The 20,303-nt window shown below is 38.6% G+C and overlaps 1 protein-coding gene across 11 annotated transcripts in view; it reads right to left on the reverse strand.

Annotated features, from left to right (window-relative positions):
- DAB1 (DAB adaptor protein 1) overlaps positions 1–20,303 on the reverse strand; it is a 436,638-nt gene that overhangs the window by 109,254 nt on the left and 307,081 nt on the right. For 10 of the 11 annotated variants that reach the window (XM_039380595.1, XM_027748810.2, XM_027748812.2 and 7 more), the window contains one exon: positions 1,074–1,273. In XM_039380595.1, the coding sequence (XP_039236529.1) occupies positions 1,074–1,140 (67 nt within the window). In that variant the 5' untranslated portion in view covers positions 1,141–1,273. Of the gene's footprint in view, positions 1–1,073; positions 1,274–8,150; positions 8,172–20,303 lie in introns of those variants that run through there. The other variant, XM_039380594.1, reaches the window with a different exon arrangement.

Genomic DNA, 20,303 nt, shown 5'->3' on the forward strand with positions numbered 1-20,303 from the left:
TTATAACTGCCCAGAATTTCAACCAGTTATCTACAATGAGTAAAATTCACAACACACATATATAAGCAAAGATGAGAACTTTTTTTGTCTTATAAAGATGTAAACAATCCTCAGAATAAATGGCTAAATTATACACCCACAGAAAAAAACAGAATGCCAAACTCAAAAGCTCACATGAAAGTTCAAATCTTGCTGTCTCAGGTATCAAAACTACTTAGTATGATTTTTTTCTTTTTTGTTTTACTTTTTTATTTGAGTAATTCTGTTTTCAATCTCAATTTTATGTATAGGTTTAAAAAACAAATCAAAGATGGCTACACAGAACAACATGAATTACCACTAGAAATTAAGGTCTTGGGCTCCAAGTTCATCAGTATTTAAAACCATAAGCAATAAAAATACTAATAAAAATCTAAGAATAAAAATTCCCACTAAAATAAGTAAGCATAAGCACCAAATTCATATCGTCCCATTTCTCATGGTTATCACTCCAAAGAACTGCCCTACAATCTGAGGCAAAATTGTAAATACAGATATGATCTAACCCAACCATGCATTTATCCATAGCTTCTCCTTGATTTTGAGTTTTCTTCTTCCTCCTTGTTTATATTTCCTTAAGCAGATTACAATTAAATCTCTACAGATTGCTGCTGAGTTCTCTGTAACTTCACAAAGTGTCAGCAAGATTCAACCTCCAGTAACAGAAAGTGCACTTAAGCTCTGCTTAGTTCAAAAGAAAGTAGAAAAAAAAGGCTTTAGAAGAAAATGTATTTATCAAGAGCGGAAAAAGAGTTATCTTTTGTTAAGGGTAATTTTTAAAATTGTATTTCCTTTCGTGAACCATAAATAACATGTAAGTTTTTTCTCACATTTCAGGTATATTTCAAAATGAGGTATTTTGATGTCAGAGAATTGAAACCCATATTCCTGTACCAGAGTTCCACTGAGCGTAACAAATTCCACTTTCACTGAGTGCATAGATAACAGAAGAATCACAGATGCATAAAAGGTGGCTGATGTAGGAGCTGATTAAAGTACAAAACATGTACAAATAAAGAGAAATGAGTCACTACCTTTCTTTTTGGAGTCTTTCTTTGTGCTGGTTTTAACAGCCACTTGAAGTTCTGTCTCAGTTGACATCCTATATCCTTAGTCCTCTTCACACAGATCCAGGATCTCGGTCAGGCTCATTTAGAACGTCTCTCCAAGAGAATAATTTAGCCTTTCAGATACTATAACCCAAACAGTTCATCTCATTCACTCCTTTCGAGTGCTGTTAAGGAAGGAAACAAAAAGGAACAGTCATTTTCTGAGTTTAAAACATAAAAGGAAAAAAAAAAGGCAAACCATTGCAAGTTTACTGAAGAAGAAACATAAAATTCTTCATCTACAGAGGCAATTGTCCATAATTTTGGATGCCTAAACACAGTTATCTCTGACTAGCCTCAAACATCTACATTTTAGATGTTTTGGCATATCTGTTATGTCTTAACAGGCTAGAGACACTACTTAGGATGTACAGAAGACCAGTAGTTCTGGACCAGCAGCTGGAGGACAAAGATTATGATCTCAGAAGTAGTTTGAAACGTCACCAAAAGCAAAAAATTCTGCAAGGATTCAATTCTTAAATGCGACAATTCCAAGGTATAAACATACTGCCAGATAGCAAGTTCAGATTTTTACTCCAGTGCTCTTTCAGCGCCTTCATTCTCTACTTGAACAAAGACAAATGAAAAATGTATTCACTGCTCATGCTGAGAACATCATACTTTGCCACTCCTCTTGCTTATGGTAATGTTTCCAGTATAAAAGAATCTGTCTCCACGCAAACAAAGCTGTAATTTTTAACACCCATCTAGTAATCTTTCTTGTAAAGAACTCTGAGAATTGCTAATTAAACCTATGAAATATAAATGGGATAAGGGCAAAAAGATAACATTTAGAGAGCAAGATACAGTTTTACATAATACGTGTTTGTTGGGGAGATACAAAAATACACCAGCTGTGAACCCACAGCAGAAATGTGCTGGAGCAGTATGAGGGAGGCAGGACTGGGGATGGCAAAGATCACACAAAGAATAAACATCTAAGCAAAAAATTACTCCAATTCTTACTGCTGGTCCTTCTTGCTTTGAAGGATGACCCACCTACTCCAGCCAGTCTGTCGAGGGCAGAGGACCATACCATCCTGGAGCCATTTGTCATGATGTTCCCTCACCAAATGGATCTTCTTATTGCCCTTTCTTTTTGTGAGAAAGTTCTCATTATTAGCACAATTACAGTGAAGTCCATCTGGCCTGTCTGAACAGCTGCCCACTTATTAAATAAGCATTTAATAAAGATATTAACCCAGCATATCAGCTGGTTAGCTGGCCAAAGATTAACTGCAGTTAGTTATTTACTAGTGTCCCTTCTTTGTCATTTAAGAAAGTAACAGACTGCAAACACTGAAATAATTTTGACAGTTTAAATCACTTTTCACAGTGAGGGCTGTGAAGCCACCAGTACTTTCAAATCCAGGCTCTTTCAACATTTTAAAATGCTTCAGTAACATTACACTGCCATGCACCGTCTGAAGTGATTTAATATTGCTGAAGTGTGTCAGGGGCTTTCTTTAATAAGCTCTTCAAGTCTGTCTGTGTATTATAGAATATTCAAAGATAGCTTTTCAAAATCTGCTGAACTGATTTTTAAGTACAAAATTCCCTGTTCCTCCTCTATGGGATCTGAATAAATGCCGAATAGCAAAAAGGAGGAAAAATAAAGCAACGTACAAATTGGAGTCGCAGTGGTTGCCAAATACACCTTCTTGGTGTAATAGACCCAAATAAACTAACAGCATTTTGATTAACATTCTTAGTTAGGAAAACATCAGAAAAGGACAAAGCAAATGAAGGCTGATCACAGAGGGAAAAGGAATAACAGCTCCAGAAGTGACACTTCCAGGATCTGAAGTGCTCTTTGGCCAGGTCCATGGACAGGGAGATGACACTTCCCAAGCACAGGCACGATGGGCCCCAGCACAGCTCAGAGCTGTGCTGTGAGGGAACTCTCTCACCCGGCTGCAGACAGAGCTGCTCTTCGCTTACGCCTCAAATCCCCCCACAAACAGGGAGAGAAGCGCGGCAGAGAACAGATGTCCCTTGCAACCCCCCATCTCCTTCCCCTCCCCCTGCATGCAACCCAATTTAATAATATTTAGTTTTACAGCACAGTAGGGATGCATCAGCCTTTACAGCTCAATGGCACTTACTTAAAGCATCTCTCAAGTCACAGCTGGATTGACAGTTTATTTTTTGAGAATTTGGATTTATATTTACCTAAAGGTTAACTACATAACTCTACATGAACCAATTCACAAAAGGAAAATATTTATGACAGGTCCATTTATTAAAAAAGATAAATTCAAAAGAAATACAAAATACCACTAGGGTCCATAGTTAAGCAAGTTTTAACGTCTTAGAAGACTGTTGTGGGTACAAAGCATCAGGAATGTCATCTGTTGTCAGCTCCTTCCAACAGGAAATAGTAGCATCTGAATGGCACTGAATAATTTAAAGTAACAACATAGGACTGCTATCTCATTTGAAACTCTCCAGAAAAGCTATATCCCCTCGTGGCTATCCTACTGAGTAATATTTTTTAAAATAAATGCATGTCTATTTTTGGACAGGTTCACATATTGATTTGCTTTCAAACCTAATCAGGTCATACTCTCGCAGGCTCATAGATCCTTGAATAAAGTAATAGGTATCTTTGTAAAGGAGCACATAAACATCTGTCAGATGCAAGCTATAGTTCAAACTGAATTTGCTACAGAGACAATTCCTCCAAAAGTATAGGTCTTTATGTAAGCCACATTAGTAAACTTCCATGCACTGTCCATATTTCAGCCGTTTATTACCCAGATGAGAATGGCAGTCAATCTGCTCTTCACTGCAACAGCTTTTATTGTCTCCTCCAATCTAGGTCACCGTTGTTAAACACTACAGTCTCCCAACTGTGGGAAGTACTGCAGCATGTGTTTTATCAATGAGATGCTATTTTCTTTGATCAGTTCTGCCACATTTCTCTCCCTGCTCTAAACACAAAATTTTGTTAGCTGAGTTTCCAAAAAAAAAAAATCCATCATCTTACACGTATCCACTCTAACGATCTTCTTGTGTGCCTTGTTACTGCTCTGGCTATTACAATGTTATGTGCATGCCTCAGCTTTTCCTAAAGAGGATTCAGAGCTCTTAATTTTAACAAAATACTGACATTTTCTGTGGCCTTATTAAGTGGCTACAGCAGGAACACAATCAGCGCATTCTGGAATTAACTGGCTTTTAATTCCAAGAGAAGTCTTAAGCCTGTGTTCTCTATTACTCCTACGCCAGCATGAAACCTAAAGCCTCAGTGAAAAAATATTTCCATAAATTCTCTGCAGTTAGGATTAACACAGGTTGGACCCTTTATGTGTGGGGAAAGTAGTCCCATGCTCCACTTGCCTCCCCCATGCATTTGTAAAACAACGACTTCTGTCAAATCACTTGTCTTTTCCACCAGGCTTGAGCAGGCTCATGAAGGCATTATCAGGAGACTTCCCTGGTCCAAGTTACGAAAGAGGTCAGACCAGACCATCATAATACTTCCCCTCTGGCTTTAAAATACATGACTTAATTAATTTTCTTCAGGGCTTCAAAACTTAAGAAGTTGCCTCCCCTGAAACCAGTTTCCATCTGCTTATGTAAAAGAAAAGCAGTCTTAGAGAGGATTTGTAACTAAGCCCTGGCATTCTCTAGGTATTTAAGTTTTCCACAGCCCCAAAGTGGGATTTGACAAGAGGACAGTACCTCCCAAATGCTGGTTTGACAAAACAAAAGCCGTGCTACCATCCTTAGCTCTTGGCTTTTATGGCTCTGAAGTCCTGAAAACAATTTTTTTTCCTTCAAAGTACCCAATATAATCATGTTGATGCCATAGTTTTGCAAGTGTTCAACAAAGCCCAACATACTGAAAGGGCAAAATGTAAGTGACAAAATTATTTTAAAAGTATGTGATTCTGGAAAACTAAAACCAGTTGAAGCATGAAGGACTGCAATCCAGGGAGAAAATGTTACTCATTCACTTCTCATCTGACCACAAAGCCTAACGCAGAGAACTGCAGTGGGACCACACACGAATAGACGATGGAAAACCCATCCTTGCCATCAGTGCTCTTTCTACCCTCCAGGGAGAGAAGGCCACGAATTCTCTGATGCTGCTCACACTATTTTGTACTCATCAGCTCATTTCCCCAATGGTCAAGGCTCGGGAACATGAGAGTATTCATCTGTTACAGCAGGCACTACACTAATTCCAAACAGAAACCCAAGGGACTGATCCAAACCTCACTGATATACTGCAGTTAATAAGGCCTGTAAGTGAGAACCAGAAAAAGAGGAAGATGAGGTAAAAGAGAGAGCTTAAGATAGTGACACAGAGGAGAAAATGAGAAGGAAACAAAAGAAAACAGGGAAGCTGTCTCTGTGACACTTCGTTACAGCAAATTCTATAATGTGCTTAGCAGCAAAATCTAAGCCAAACCATGCATTAAAATTCTGGCTACCCTGGAACAGAAAACAATCTCTGTTAGGCTGCTGCATGGGCCAGTCCTCTCCTCCAGTTTTGCCATTTACCCACAGAACAGCACAATGCACTGGTTCTAGTGACAAAGTCAAATGACTCTCTCTCCCTGCTCTTTCCTGCCATTTCTTTACTGGTATTTCTGCAGCCTCTAAAGACGGAAGGAATCTTACTGTTCACGTGCACAAACTGAGATTCTACAAAAAAATTCACTCCCTCAGCAGATATGGAAAGCCAAGTGCCCTGTTTAACTCCTCTAATTCCTCTTGCAAACTACAGACCCTCCTCTGGAACTCAGCATCCTGCTTCTCCCTCCATCTCCCTAAGTTACACAGCCTGCAAAGACTCACAACTGCCTCCATAGCTCATACTTAGTTTTGTTTGCTCTAGAGCATTTACCTTCTCACTTCTGATTTTCTATATATTAAGACACAGGAAGGAGATTTAAGTGCTTTATTATGTTTTCTGTACTGCGTCTGTAGTGTCTTCCAGAACAACACTTCCAAATAACCCTTTTTAATTCTTCTAACATCAGAAAACAACTTAGTACTCAAAACACAGCATTTAATTTCCCTTTGCATTTAGTTGCTGTAGTTGACTGTATTCATAAAATACTTCTCTTATCTGCTGAAAACAAGAAGCTCTTTTTTTAAAAAACCCTACATGTAACTAAGGCAAATAACATATTTTATATTTAAGTTTGTTGTGGTTTACAACATTCTTCATTATTCTATTTTTACAGCATCTTTCAGGCATGTTACCCAGTTCCTCAGATGGGGTAAATAGCACCCTTGAAGCTGTTTTACTACTAGAAGAGCATCTTGGAAAAAAATTGACATATAAAATATTTCTAAAGTAAGATTTTTATTAGTATTCCGATGATGGCAAGAATAATTACTGAAATTCCTCCTGGAAATCACTCCATATAGTGGTGAATACTGCACTTTACCTCACCAATTATTCACCAGAAGTGCTATGAATTTTCTACTCATAGAAAATGCTGACCAGATTAAAAAGATGTTTTTCAAAGAAATGAACTGATTTCACCAACATTTATAATGGGGAATTGCTAACATGTCCTTTTAATATTACAGTTTCTTTTTTATATTATGGAGGAGAGCATTCAGGAAACAAAGGCAAAATAGAAGACATGGACCTTGCTTAAATGGAATTTTTTAAATACTTCAAAATATGCCATTTGGATTCAGAAAAAACTACATAATGTGTGTTCATAATTTATCTGAGAAAGAATATTCAAATACTTTTAAGGAAAACCATTAGATTTCAGCCAGTCACTAAAGATCAACAGAAAAATATTTATATATATATATATATACATACATTTTTACATATATATAACATACATTTTTTTATATATATACATACATACTGAGCTAAGTATACCATGCAGTGTGAGTAGCATCACTTTCAGGAGTCTTACAAGGCTAGAAGGGAGAGAATCAAACCCTAAATCTACAACCGCAAAAAATTAAAGGCTGGAAATCAAAATGGAAATGGCAGTCACTAAAACCAGTCGTGGCATCACTGTAAGCCTTCAGTTCCACAAGAATCATGGAATCATTAAGGCTGGAAAATACCTCCAAGACCGTCAAGTCCAACCTTTGAGAAAGTATGTAATTCTGCCGGACCAGGGTATTTGCAGCCTTGAATGAAATAAGCTGCTCCTGGAAAAGGTTAGACATAAAAAACTTCCCAGGACTGTCCTGCCAGACCCCGGGAAGGCAGCGATCCCAAGGCTTATGTTTGCATCTCCTCTGCCTGTGTAGCAGGGAATGCAACTCCAGCCCAGAGAGCTGAAAACTAATAACAAACCCCTCTGTGCTGCGGGTATAAATACAACACTCATTGTTCCTTTAAGTGTACTTTCTGCTCCGAGATGCAAAGCTCCACTCAAAGTGCTATTTGTAAGCTTTTTCAGGGTGTTACATCAAAAAGAGCATTGCCACTGAAAGGAACAGGCTTAAAAACTTCACATCACTCCTCTGGTACTACATTACCAGAAAACAGAGGAAGTCATTCAGACGGGACTAGAGATTCCCTGTGCTCAGTGAAACTTAATTACCTAAATGCTTTTCCTCTATGAACTGCATTATGCCAAGACTCTACTACACCCAGATTGCTGCATTGCTGACCCTGAAGCAGAAAAGAGAAAGAATTTCTGATAATGCTGTGTAAGAGCAAACTAGAAACTGAACTCACACCTGCTACAGACGCATTGCCCAGGCACAGCCCGCCTGCGACCCGAGTTCCACCAGCAGCAAACTGCCTCACCTCCATTAAAGTCAATAAAGTCACACCAGCACAAAATCAATAGCGTTACATTTGACTTATACTGGCGTAACTCCATTGATTTTAATGGAGTTGGAGTTACACCAATTTTATGCTGGTGTATCTGCATTAGTGTCAGAGAAGTTATGCCGGCGTGACTGATGTAAACAATACCAGACCAACCAACCCCTGTATGTCTAAAATTCAACGTCGTTAACTCCAAAGCGACAAGAAAATGCAAATCTGTACATTACCAAAGCAGGGCCTTTGGAATTTATTTTTGCAAAGCAGAAGAACGGCTCTTTTGTGATCCTCTTGACACCAAAGGAACAGAGACTAAGAAGGCAAAAAGGACAAAGTACACAGTTGGGATCACAGTATTCTGTAATTAGAGCTGTTAAATGATTACTAAAGTGCGGTGGTGCAATCATCACACCGAAGGAAAGGGAGAAGAATGCAGTCAGGAACATCACCAGGGAGAAGGTAAAAGCAATGTCAGACACCACATTTCATACTGAAATGCAAATTCCTCACAATCAGAATCTGTGTATTCTAATTGGAAGAAAAGGTTATGGAATTAAACATCTCCTATCCTGGACAGCTCAGCATGTTTTTAAGTGGTACAGTAAGTTGAAGGAAACTTGTTCATGTTCTGTCCTTTATAGAAATATCCTAATTCAGCTATTTTTTTTTATTTCAAGATGACTTTCTTAATATGGCAAGTGAGACTGAACTGAGACTCGCATTCTCATTCATTTTAAATAAAATAACATCACTATACCTACACACTTAAGCTATACTTAGAAATCTGAAGTAGAGCTTGGAATGATGCCTTATACTGACCTGCTTAACGGATGTGGATTTTGCACCAACTTTTTCCGGTCCCTTTGAGATTTTCTCAGTCACATGAGTTGACTTGTACATTGTGCCTTTCCATTCTCTGAACACTTCCTGACATTATAGCAAAGCAAAGCAAACTTTCCTAATGTCAACAACAACAAAAAGCCCCTATGTCAGGATCTTGATTCACTGCTGCTTTTCAACACTCAGCCCTTGTTTCCTGACAGTTAAGTATTAGGAAAGCTAATCAGAGGAATTCACCTTGCTGGAAATGGACTTTTGATTTATTACACCAAACTCAATGACCTGACTTATGCGAAAGTTCATTGTCTAGCAGAGCAAAGGGGAAAAAGTAAAACACTTCTGGGACTATAGGTATGAATTTACACAAACAGGCAAAAATTTTTACATTCTGGTTCCACAACTGACAAATATCACTATTCTAAATTGTCTGGTAAATGGGTGACCTAATTGTGGCCTTTCAGAACCTGAAGGGAGGCTGAAGGAAAGAAACACTTTTTACAAGGATATCTAGTGACAGGACAAGGGGGAATGGCTTCAAACTGAAAGAGAGTAGGTTTAAATTAGAGTAGGAAGAAATTCTTCCTGGTGAGGGTGGTGAGGCTCTGGCACAGGCTGCCCAGAGAAGCTGTGCCTGTCCCACCCCTGGAAGTGTTCAAGGCCAGGTTGGATGAGGTTTTGAGCAACCTAGTCTAGTGGAAGGTGTCCCTGCCCATACAGGGTTGGAACGAGATGGTCTTCAAGGTCCATTCCAAACCAGGCCATTCTGTGATTCTATTATGAGTTTTACCTGCAGAAATAGTTTTGACCAGTCCATTTAAAGACTCCAGTCTTCAAACCAGCAATGTCACTCATGCAGGTAATCCCACAGGAATGCCCAGATGAACAGTGGGCAGGCTTCTGCACGATATCAAACAGAAGTATATTTGAGAACAGCTGCTAGATTTTACTGGAGAAATTTCAAACCATAAATAATTTTCTTGGAGTCACTTATCTGTTCTCATCTCATTTGTGATTGCAGTGCCTTGTATCTGATTATGTTATACACTGCTCCACAAATGCCTCTGCTTTCTATCAGCCAGAATGTTAAACACTTTCAAAGGGAGGAAGCACCTCCCCTAAGAAGGCTCCACACATTTTCTGTTCGTGGATAAAACTGAGCAGTGTTTCTGAATAATAACAGACAGTTCTGGAAAATATACTAAAGGGAAAAAAAGTCACATGACAATATGACCCTTGAAACTGTCTGGGCCAGGTGTTGTTTGCTGTATTGTAATTCCACACTCAGAAACATCCATACTAGGAAACACACTGATCTCCACTCTGCTACGACCATGCAACTGGAAAGGTCTACGTGACCATATCACCCACTTACAGGATCAAAGCCCAAGTGATTCTGGGTTAGAGACCCTGTAAAAGAAGGAAAAAGAAAAATCAAACTGCTGCCAGGTTAAAATGTCCAGGGAAAAAGGAAAAAAAAATATGTGTTTGATAACTCAAACAGTTAAACGAGTATAAGACTTGCATGAGTGGTAACGCATCACAAAATCATGTTTATATTCTAAACATTTTTAAAAATCACCCAAGTAGTGTGCAGTGAGGAACCATTCACCTTCTACTGTCATGCTACAGTTTATTCTCTCTTGGAAGCAATTACAGGACAAATGCCAAGCTACAGAAGGTATTTTTCCAGCAGCAGCATCTGGCTTCTTGGCAGACTCCTCAGGCAATTTTATTGGAAGCTTTAGAGATGCTGTTGGGTCAGTCCTAGTTATATTGCTCAGGAGCTGTCTGGCAGTTTCCTCTTCCTAGATGTCATAATCCTTCTGATTTACTTTGAAGGAATTAGCACATTTCTATCCATTTCAAAAACAGTTGACCTGCAAGGCATTTAGGGGCCATCTACAGAGACACAGTAAAAGTCACTTGTCTAAATCTGTGTGCCTTTGAACCAGCAGCATTTCGGCATCCACTGCCTAATGCCTCATCAAGGAAACAACTAATACATGCAAAAATTCTGTGTATGTGTATGTGTGCATCTTACTGGTAAATCAAATGTATTCCTTAAGATTAAAGGAAAAAAAATAAGATGCATGAAAGATTAGCTAGTAAAAAAAAAAGAAAGGTAGGATGGGCAACAGCAAATCTGTGCCTTTATTTAACATGGACCGCTCTCATATAGTAAAGACAGTCCTGTGCTTTATCCTGTAGTAAGGGAGAGTGCACATGAAGTCAAGAAATGCTTCTGGCAGACAGCAAGCATAAATTGAAATACAAGGGGATCAGCTCAGTCCACAGAAGAAAAACAATTCCTGAGAATCTGCTACTTGCAATTCCTCCATTAACCATGGTGCCTCCAAGGGCAGGAGGAGCACATGGAAGGGAAGAAGGCAAGACAGCCAATGATGTCCTCTGCTCTCCCTACTGCCCATCCCTTCCCCCTCTCCAGCCCCAGCAGCAAAGATCTGCATTATTCTGCAGCTGTGATCATGATTAATCCTCCTCCAGAAGGATGAAGGACAGGGTGCTGGGTTTACCGGCCCTCCTTGCATACCAACAAAACCTAGTCCAAAACAGAAAGCCTTTATGTCAGTTTGGAGCTGTCCTCTAGAATTCATACAGAGAAAGGGGGCACAATGCTATAGAAAGTGCACTTATAGTCCATAACACAGGTGGGGTTTTAGAATACTTTTGTGCAATTACTTAAAAGAAATACGTTCCTTAATTTAAAAAGAAAAGGAGGCAGAAGTGCTCATTACTACTACTTTTTTTTTTTTTTCTAAAGACTCTCACACAAAGACATGCCTAGATGTCTTCTTGGTTTTTTTTTTCTTTCAGGAGTTTTCAGAGAGGCTAGACAAAGAACTTCCCACAAAATCCTCTACCAGGTTATTTTCTAGGAAAAAAGAGTCCTAATGCCCAAAGGTAAATATTACAGGTACAAGAAATGTACTCTATAATTTAATAAAGGGCTATGGCTCTTGGATTTTCTGTAACAGGAGTATACACAAACCAACATGAGAGAAGACTGACAGCACTAAGAAAGATACACATATCCAGATCAAACAAAAAGCCAAACAGAGCCCTGTCATCAGCAGAGTGCAACTAAATCCAACCAGACACAGACTTCAGACTTGGCTAATGCAAATTGACTAATATAATTCCATTTTATGCAGGGCAAGACATATTCTGATTGCAGGGCAGTGGTGCTCACAAGTTCTAAATTTAGGTATCATTAGGGCCAGGTGAACCATTCAGTGAACTAATCTGAATTTTATCCATAGCAAAGATTTGTACTGTCCAGAAATTACCTTCTCAGATTTAAACCACATATTCACTCTCATTACTTCATACATCTTTTGGATATCTCCATTCATTAATTAAAATATGTGCAGAATCACAATATGCATTGACAAGGCAGCCTGGGTTTTAAAATGCTGTGCTATGGCACACACTGAAAAATCAATTATTTAGGCTTCAGTACATGAACAGAAGTTACTGGCACACTAGAAACCAAACCATATTTTAGGGGAAATGTAGCACAGATTCCATTGTTTACAAGCTGGTTTCTGCAAAGTACTGAGAAATCTCAATGATCAGGTGAACATTTGGATACACACTGAAGACTAAACTTCCAGTGATGCCCTAGATTTCACTGACTACACAAGAGATGAAAGCTGCACAGAGAGACAAACAAAAGGTTTCCTCGATGCAGCAAAGATCTAAAATATTCTTATAAACTGTCTTTGATTCTACAGTCTCAACAAGGCCTGTAAACTGAGAAAGCAAACAAGAATAACCATCAAATGAGTGTCCTTTAGTACAGTCAAATAAAAATAGAAGTAAAATGCTGGTCTCCCTTGTACACTGCTCTCCTGAAACATCTGGCACACTTAAAACAATATACTTTATATTCAAAGATAATATAACCTAATCTGAAATAAAGTTTCTGCTACAATGAAAACTAGTTGTTTTGCCAGTTGAGTTTAAAGCCAAAAGGTGAAGAAAACCTAATCCAATTAAAAGGAGAGGGAATTTAGGAATGCAGAATTTAATTACTGCACTTGGAAGACAGCCAGGACCATTGGGTTAAGCCCTTGTGAAAGGGCCAGGGGAACTCAAAAGAATTCCAGTGGTCAGGCCCCCGGCTCCTGAGCAGGGCACCCTTGGCACCCACGTGCCCTGTAGTTGAGGCCCAGGGAAGAACGCCAGCTTCTGACTTCCAGCATTTCCAGCAGGTCCTTCCTCCCAGTGCCCAGCATTAGGCAGACCTGGCTCTGCCCAGCTTGTGAAACCAGAAAGGCTCTCAGCACAATACGGTGAGACTGCAGACGACGGCCAATTAAAACTGCTGGGATAAATACACCCTCAATCAAGTTATTGCCTGTGTGTCACTTCAACATTTTGGTTTGGTTTGGGCTTTTTTTCAGTTCCACAGACTAAATAGCAGGCAGCAATATTAGTTTTGGAAGAAGTATGATGTTTGTGTTACCCACTCCAGTTAATTAATGAAAATAATGACAGTTACAAAATCAGGGATGATTAAGAACTTGAAGACCATCCTACCCATTTCTCTGCCAAGCAGGATTTGTTCTTAATAGCACATAATGCTGTTCTTCAGCAAACCTTTTTAAATCACACCAGCAGCAAGAGTCCCATCTCCTTCCTTCAGAGGTGTTCACACATTCAGGCTGGTTCAGAGGAAGAAGTAAAATCCGAGAACAGACATCCTGCTAACTTTGTATCATTATTCTGAGTTAACTGCTCAGAGATTATCTTCAGCAATTACTGCAAACACATTCCAAATGCCTGTAATCCTCGCAGCTCCACTCTGTCAGTGTTAAACCAATCTATCCCCTTCAGGTAAGAGCTAATGGTACAATCACATACCACTGGGTTTATAACCCAGACTATTATAGTCTCCATTATTAAATATTGCTTATTATTTTGTACTTACGAAGTCAGGGAGATGTGATTTTATCGCTTGCATATCATTCTTACATTAGTCTTATGCTGTTATAACTTCACTCTGCTTTTCCAGATAAGCTTTTTTTGCTTTCTGCATATTTAAATAGTAACTCTAATTATCCCTATTTGATTGCCCTCCTCTTGCAAAGCCTTTCCACAGGATCATCTGCAGCGAATTCTTCATCCTACTTAGATTTTAAGAAGCCTAAGACACACTATATTCTTTAATTTTAGTAAGAGCATAGAGGTGCTTCTTTCATAAAAGAAAAAGACATGCATAATGTGTTACACCTTCAGATATATTTTTTTCAAAAAGAGGAGGGTAGATTATTGATTATTATTACACTGGGAATAGTAGCAGTACAGAACAGTGCCTAACAATAAAGTCAACTAAAAACTAAAGAAACCCTAACAAACAAACAAAAAAACCCTGTTGACATGGTATCACACTGGCAAAGAAAACTTCACTTCATTGTCTAAAAATATTGCTTCTTTTGCAAACAATGCTTATAAGAGTTTTGTGGATTTATTTCCAACCAGTCACAGAAAACACTTTATACTTGTAGTTCATAGGTACATGAAGCTACATGTGGCTACACAGTAACTACAATTAATGGTATTTAATGCATAAACTCAGGTAATCTATTCAAAGATGTGCACATTGCAGTAGCCCAAAACACATCTATAAAATTTGAGTCAAAACTAATGTTTGTTACAATAATTTTGTTAGTATTTTTGGCCGTTTTTAAAGAGATTTTGCTATTTTGATTACTGTCAATACATTTTGGGTTAATTATAATGGTGTTTAGTAACATCACGTGTTGTTAAAGTTGCCTGACATTTCCCTTAATGATTCTCTTTCTAGCTCTTTATAACTTTACCACACCAAACTCTATCTGCCAGAGCTGACATCTTGCATGACACACAGCAAAAGCAGTGACACTCACAGATCAACCTCCAGGACCTTGTCCCGCTGCCCTGAGGCATGCGATCATCCCACTCTCCTCCTCCTCCTCTCCTGCTCACTAAGCAGTGAAGTTTCCCACAGTGACTGCCTTTATCATTCACTCCTGACTTTGATCCTCCAGCACAGACATGTTCCTACTAAGACTTTATGGCAAAGAGAAGTTACTCTGTACACTGCACACACAACTTTGCATTCTGTTATCTTCCATCTGGACAATGTTAAATTTAGCATTTCTTTACTGATGTGCTTGGCTCTGTAACAGTAATTTACATTTTTGTGTGTGTGTGTAGTAACATTCAGGAAAAAAGACGCAACACAGGTGTACAGTAACCATATTGCAGCATCTTGTGGAATTCAGGTCACAAGCTGCATTCTTTCAGCACCTACTCCTGCAAAAGTTACTTCAGCAATAAGTGATATGAGTCTGGCAGTGGTAACTATCTCTCAAACATGACTTGGACTGAACAGGACAGGAAAGAAAAACAGGAGTTTTAGTTGTTAACTGTGACTTTCAGATCCATTTGTGTCAAAACAGTGTCAAAAAGCGTTTGGAAAGACAAAACACAGTCTTGAGCCCCGAATGCTCACAGAGCATTCACTACTTTAGTAAATACTTTTTTATTAAGGACTACTTTAGTAAATAAAACAACCAACCACACAGAGGCACACTCTTTGAGCCAAAGACTTTCCTTAGGAAATGTGACATTCAGCCAAGAAAAATGCCTCTCTCTCATCTTCTCTGGTCCTCCCCACAAATTATACACCCCTGAAGATCTAACATCACCTCAGAAGCACAACAAAGTACCACATTCACACCTGAACCAGCTGGTTTCAGGTACAGCACCAATGAAAGCAGGATGGCAGGGTTGGCAAGGCAATCAACAGGGCTCATCTGACCAAACTAACCATGTGGGAAGAAAATTCTGCTGCCACATACACTCAGCGCCAGGACATGCTGAGAAGCAGCCTGGTTGAAGAAGGCAGGACTGCTTGCCAGTTTAGTTCCCTGCAAAGAGGCCAGCTCAAAGTCCTGTACTGCCCCAGATGATGATAGAGGGGCTGTGAGGGCAAGCTCAGAACACCTGCAACACAGCCTGTGGTTCAAATAGACACGAAAGGATATGTGTCTGTGTTCCGGACAGGGGTTTATATTCCCCAGATTGATGACTTTAAAAGGAACACACAGTAGAGACGTCCCATTGTGATTTATGCTGCACTCTGCTCTCATGCTGCAGCCCTGGCAGGAGCAGCAGCAGGAGGATCGATGCTGCTGGCTGGGTCTGCCCACAGGGAATGAACCTGCTCTGGAGGCAGCACCACGAGCAGAGACAGATCCTCATCAGAGCCAACGGCTCGGAAACATCACAGGGAGATAACCCACACAGATCCTCAGTGACCTTCACAAGTATCTCCACAAAGATGCCCACGACTGAAGAGAAAGTTACACTGGTAACAAGTGTTGAACACCTCAAAGCAAATACTTCAGATTAATAATAGTCATTAAAATATATTTTCTCTTCCATCAGGAAGAACAACTGGTGTCACCAGATCATAAGCAAACACAGGTGAGGACACCCAGTCTTTAGCAGCAAAGTAATCCTCTGACACCCTATTCAAAACCTGAGAATATTCAGAATATTATTGGAAGAATAATTCTGTTTGAAGCGCACTAAGTAAATCCCAGATTTTTATGTGAAGTAATTTAATTCTATTTTTATCTATTAAAGAACATTTGGATTAACAGATTGAAAAAGTTCATTCACAGCTTTATATATAAATATATATATATGACTGTTACAAACCCTCCCCCCTGATGCCCATATAACTAAAAAAAAAAATCAAAGCAGAAATTACATTTACACAGTCTTGAAAATATTTTAAAATCATCACTAACATGTGTGATTTCATCTTATTTTACTTATGAGCCCAAAGTTGTATCCTGAATGCCATTTCTATAGAAATTGAGTGCCAAATATTACAAAGTTGCCATTTTACTATGTAAAAATATCCTGCCAGCATTCAAGGAAAATTAATTTAAAATTAAACTTCAAGCCTTTGCATGCCACCATAATATTTCAGGCAACAACTTCAAGCAAGGAAAAGCAAAAAACAGACTGTGCGTATACTACAGTTCAAAATAGATTTCTCATGTCAAATGGCACAGTTTTTCCTTTTTTTCCATTAAAGAGTTATTTTAAATCTTCTGCTGAATATATTTACATGCCTAATGAAACTTCTTCAGTGATTCTTCTTGAATTACTATATATGCTTTAACACTGCATACACTAATAGTGTACACATATATACAAATCCACACACAAATGTATGCACTCATGCACACCATATTCATGCAAAGGGAATTAATGGGTTTTTTTGACTGGATGCTACCCCCTGTAAATATGTTAAACGTGAATAGTGCTCATGGCTGGGTTCATTAACTAAAAATGTTGCTGTTGTCTGCACAATTCGTGTTGCTCAAATAAGGAGGCATGACATGTAAAATGCTAATTTACAGATTGAGTTCTTTTCAATTTACCATCAAGGTCTCTCTCCATGAGGAAAATCAGTGGTCGCTCACTATAATTCTCATCAAGTAACTTGAGCTGAGACCTCACTTGGCACCTGAAGATAAGACTCTGCAGGTAGCCTTCTCCAAGAAAAACAGGGAAGAAAAAATTATAAAAAGGTTTTGAATGAGCTCTAAACACATTTTCTGACATGTTGTCATGGAAAAATAATATCCAAAAGCCACAGTCCACTGTGACTGACAAACTTCATCTTTCAAGGGAAGAGTCATTATACTTAGAGTGGCAGCTAATGTCATTGTAGATAACTCTTCTCACAACTTCAGCTATTTCTTCTTCAGTCTTTTTCCTAAAATCCCCATCTCTAGAACATCTGTAGTCTGGGAGATCTGCTCACATCCATAAGCGTGAGAGTTACTCTGAATACCCCGAACAAAGCTTGGAATGTCAGTTAAGTTCACACCTGATGTCCCCATTATAGGTCGATGCAGCATTTGATAAACAGATACAATTAAGAGATTAACTTCAAACCCCCATTATTTCTCCAAACTAGAACAGCAGTAGTTCCATCATTCCCTAAAACATTCCAGGACTTCAATCTACCACAGCTGTACCAGTTGCCTCTTCTATAAATACCTATGACACCCAACTACTTCAGGGACCATAAATGGCAACTTAACTGCTCAACACCTAAATAATTTATGTCTTTAAAATTTCTGAGCAGGTTCATCAGTGGGTTTGTCTCCCTTTCACAGATGCAGCTCTGTGTTGTACTTAGTTTTCCACAGGGTCTCACCACCTCCCTGTCCCTTGATGTACAAACTACTTCGGTTTCAAAGATCTCTTCTATACAGGGTGAGTTTTCAGCAGCAACTTAATTCTTTTAAATTCTTTTCTGTCACCTCTGTTAGTTTATCAGAGCAGTCATTAAGGCTGGGCATTCTGAGGCTGGTGGGTATATCTGAGCTAGCTCACTTGGAGCTAATTGTGTTCTATTTGACATTCTCCAAGCACTGACAGTCCTCATTCAAGCCGAGTGTGAAAGTTTTTAAATTAGCTTTCACAGTTTGATTCACAGACAGCAAATGCAAAATGGCACAGGATTAATTTTTCCCCAACAACACAGTGTAACAAAATAGCCCAAAGGCTATTTTACTTCATTTGCTTTAACTATTAGGGAAGATTCACAGCACAGACAATGTTCCAACAGAGACAAAAGCTCCAGAGGACTTTCAAAGCTTAGTATTGCCCCCATTAATTAAAGCACCATACGTCTGTACAGCCTTTCCACTTTGTCACTACATGTTAAAATGAAAGTCTAGACCATTTTAGACAAACCACACTGATTATTGCTTAAAACATGAACATATCAATACAGTCTTCTCAATTTTATTATAGAACACATTTTTATTACATATTAAAGCATGGCATTTGATTTAAATTAAATTTAAAATAGGCTATATAGAAATCCACATTTTCTTGGGGAAGTACAGATCTTGACTTCACATGTTATCTCAGTGTCTTTTTATTGGATACAACTTGAATATTGTATCACCTATTGCAAAAGTGCTTTGGTCACTTCCAGCAAACAATGGCAGAGCAGGATGGAATTTTAGCTTTCCTGGTACTTTTCATTTTCCCAACCATTACCATTAGGCACATACACTGAGTTTATATGGTGAACTTTCTGAACCTGCAAAGTCTCTTAAACAAAACTTCCAAGTACGCAAATTTCCCTTCGAGTAAGCACAGAGGTGTGTATGAGCAGCTCCATCAACAAATTGAAAAGTTTATCACATATTGAAGCTTCTACACTCATTTTTTAGAAGCAAAATATTTCTCTGGTTTCAGAGGCAAACTAAAATCTCCACCAACGGTTTGGCTCATCTTGTCAAAGTACGTATCAAAATATTTCACGTAAGGTCCAAAACTCATAAGCACTCTTCAATTCAAATTAGTTCTAATATTCTAATAACCAATAATTTCAATATAATCTAATAACTGTATCAATAGTGGTAAGTCACATCTCAGATGGAAACTATCTTAAAGTATAAAAAGTATGTACAGTGACATTTAAAAAAATTTTGCCTGCACAGATGGATTCCAGCTCCATACTCCAGATTCCAGATTTGATATAGCCTAGGATATGCAGGTCACATCTGACAAACTGTAAAGTCAAAGGCCCATCTGTAAATGTCAAAATTTAGTCACTAAGATTGATATAATTTAGGTATTTCTTGACAGGATTTAGAATACTAATCTCAAATATTAACCTAGTTTTAAAAGTTTTACAAGTTTTTTCCATTGTGTGTTAAGAAGTTACATACTTTCGATACAGCGATAAATATTTTGTAAATAAGAAACCTTTTTCACAGTAAATTTGCAAGCAAAGAAAATCAGGAAACGTCTGTTACAATTTTTAAAAAGAATCCACACTATTTAGTGAAATGTATTTATAGGACATTTTAAGAAAATCTTGGAAATCTTTCTTCAAGTCAATTCTAGTATAATGCAAAGCCACAGACCAGTCAATGAAACCCAACACCAATTCATCCCTGTCAGCAGGCACTCCAGGCAAGAGTGCCCTTGCCTCGAGTGCCCTTCACACACAAGATCACTACAAGATCACACACAAAACCCACAATCTAGTCAGGTTTACTTTTTTTCTTTTTTTCATTTTGGAACATTTAAAATGTGATGAGTTTACATTTAGAATCTCCAGTTGCTGCAAAAATCCTCCATGCCTAAACCCAGAAAACAGGGATACAGCTTGTGTGAACAGAACTAAGTTAGACCCCAACTAGCCAGAACTAGGCTGTGAAAAGTGAGCCCTGACGGTGGTGGGCAGGCTTGGACAGGCTCCTTGAAAGAGAGCTGGCACAGCTGGCACACAGGTAGTGCTCCTGCTGCCTGGATTAACCTTCATTTGGGTACAGCTACAAAGGCCAGAATTGCAGCTCTCCATGGTAATAGAGAGCAATTTGGATATGTCTTTATAGTTGTTTCATGAAATCTTTTCTGATGATGCTTATGTAGTGAAATGGAAGATGAAATTCCACTGACTTAAACATATCAGAAAATCTAAT

The sequence above is a fragment of the Pipra filicauda genome, unplaced genomic scaffold, assembly GCF_003945595.2.
Source record: "Pipra filicauda isolate LSUMZ 115617 unplaced genomic scaffold, ASM394559v2 scaffold19_size4547281_pilon, whole genome shotgun sequence".
In the NCBI taxonomy this organism is placed as follows: Eukaryota; Metazoa; Chordata; class Aves; order Passeriformes; family Pipridae; genus Pipra; species Pipra filicauda.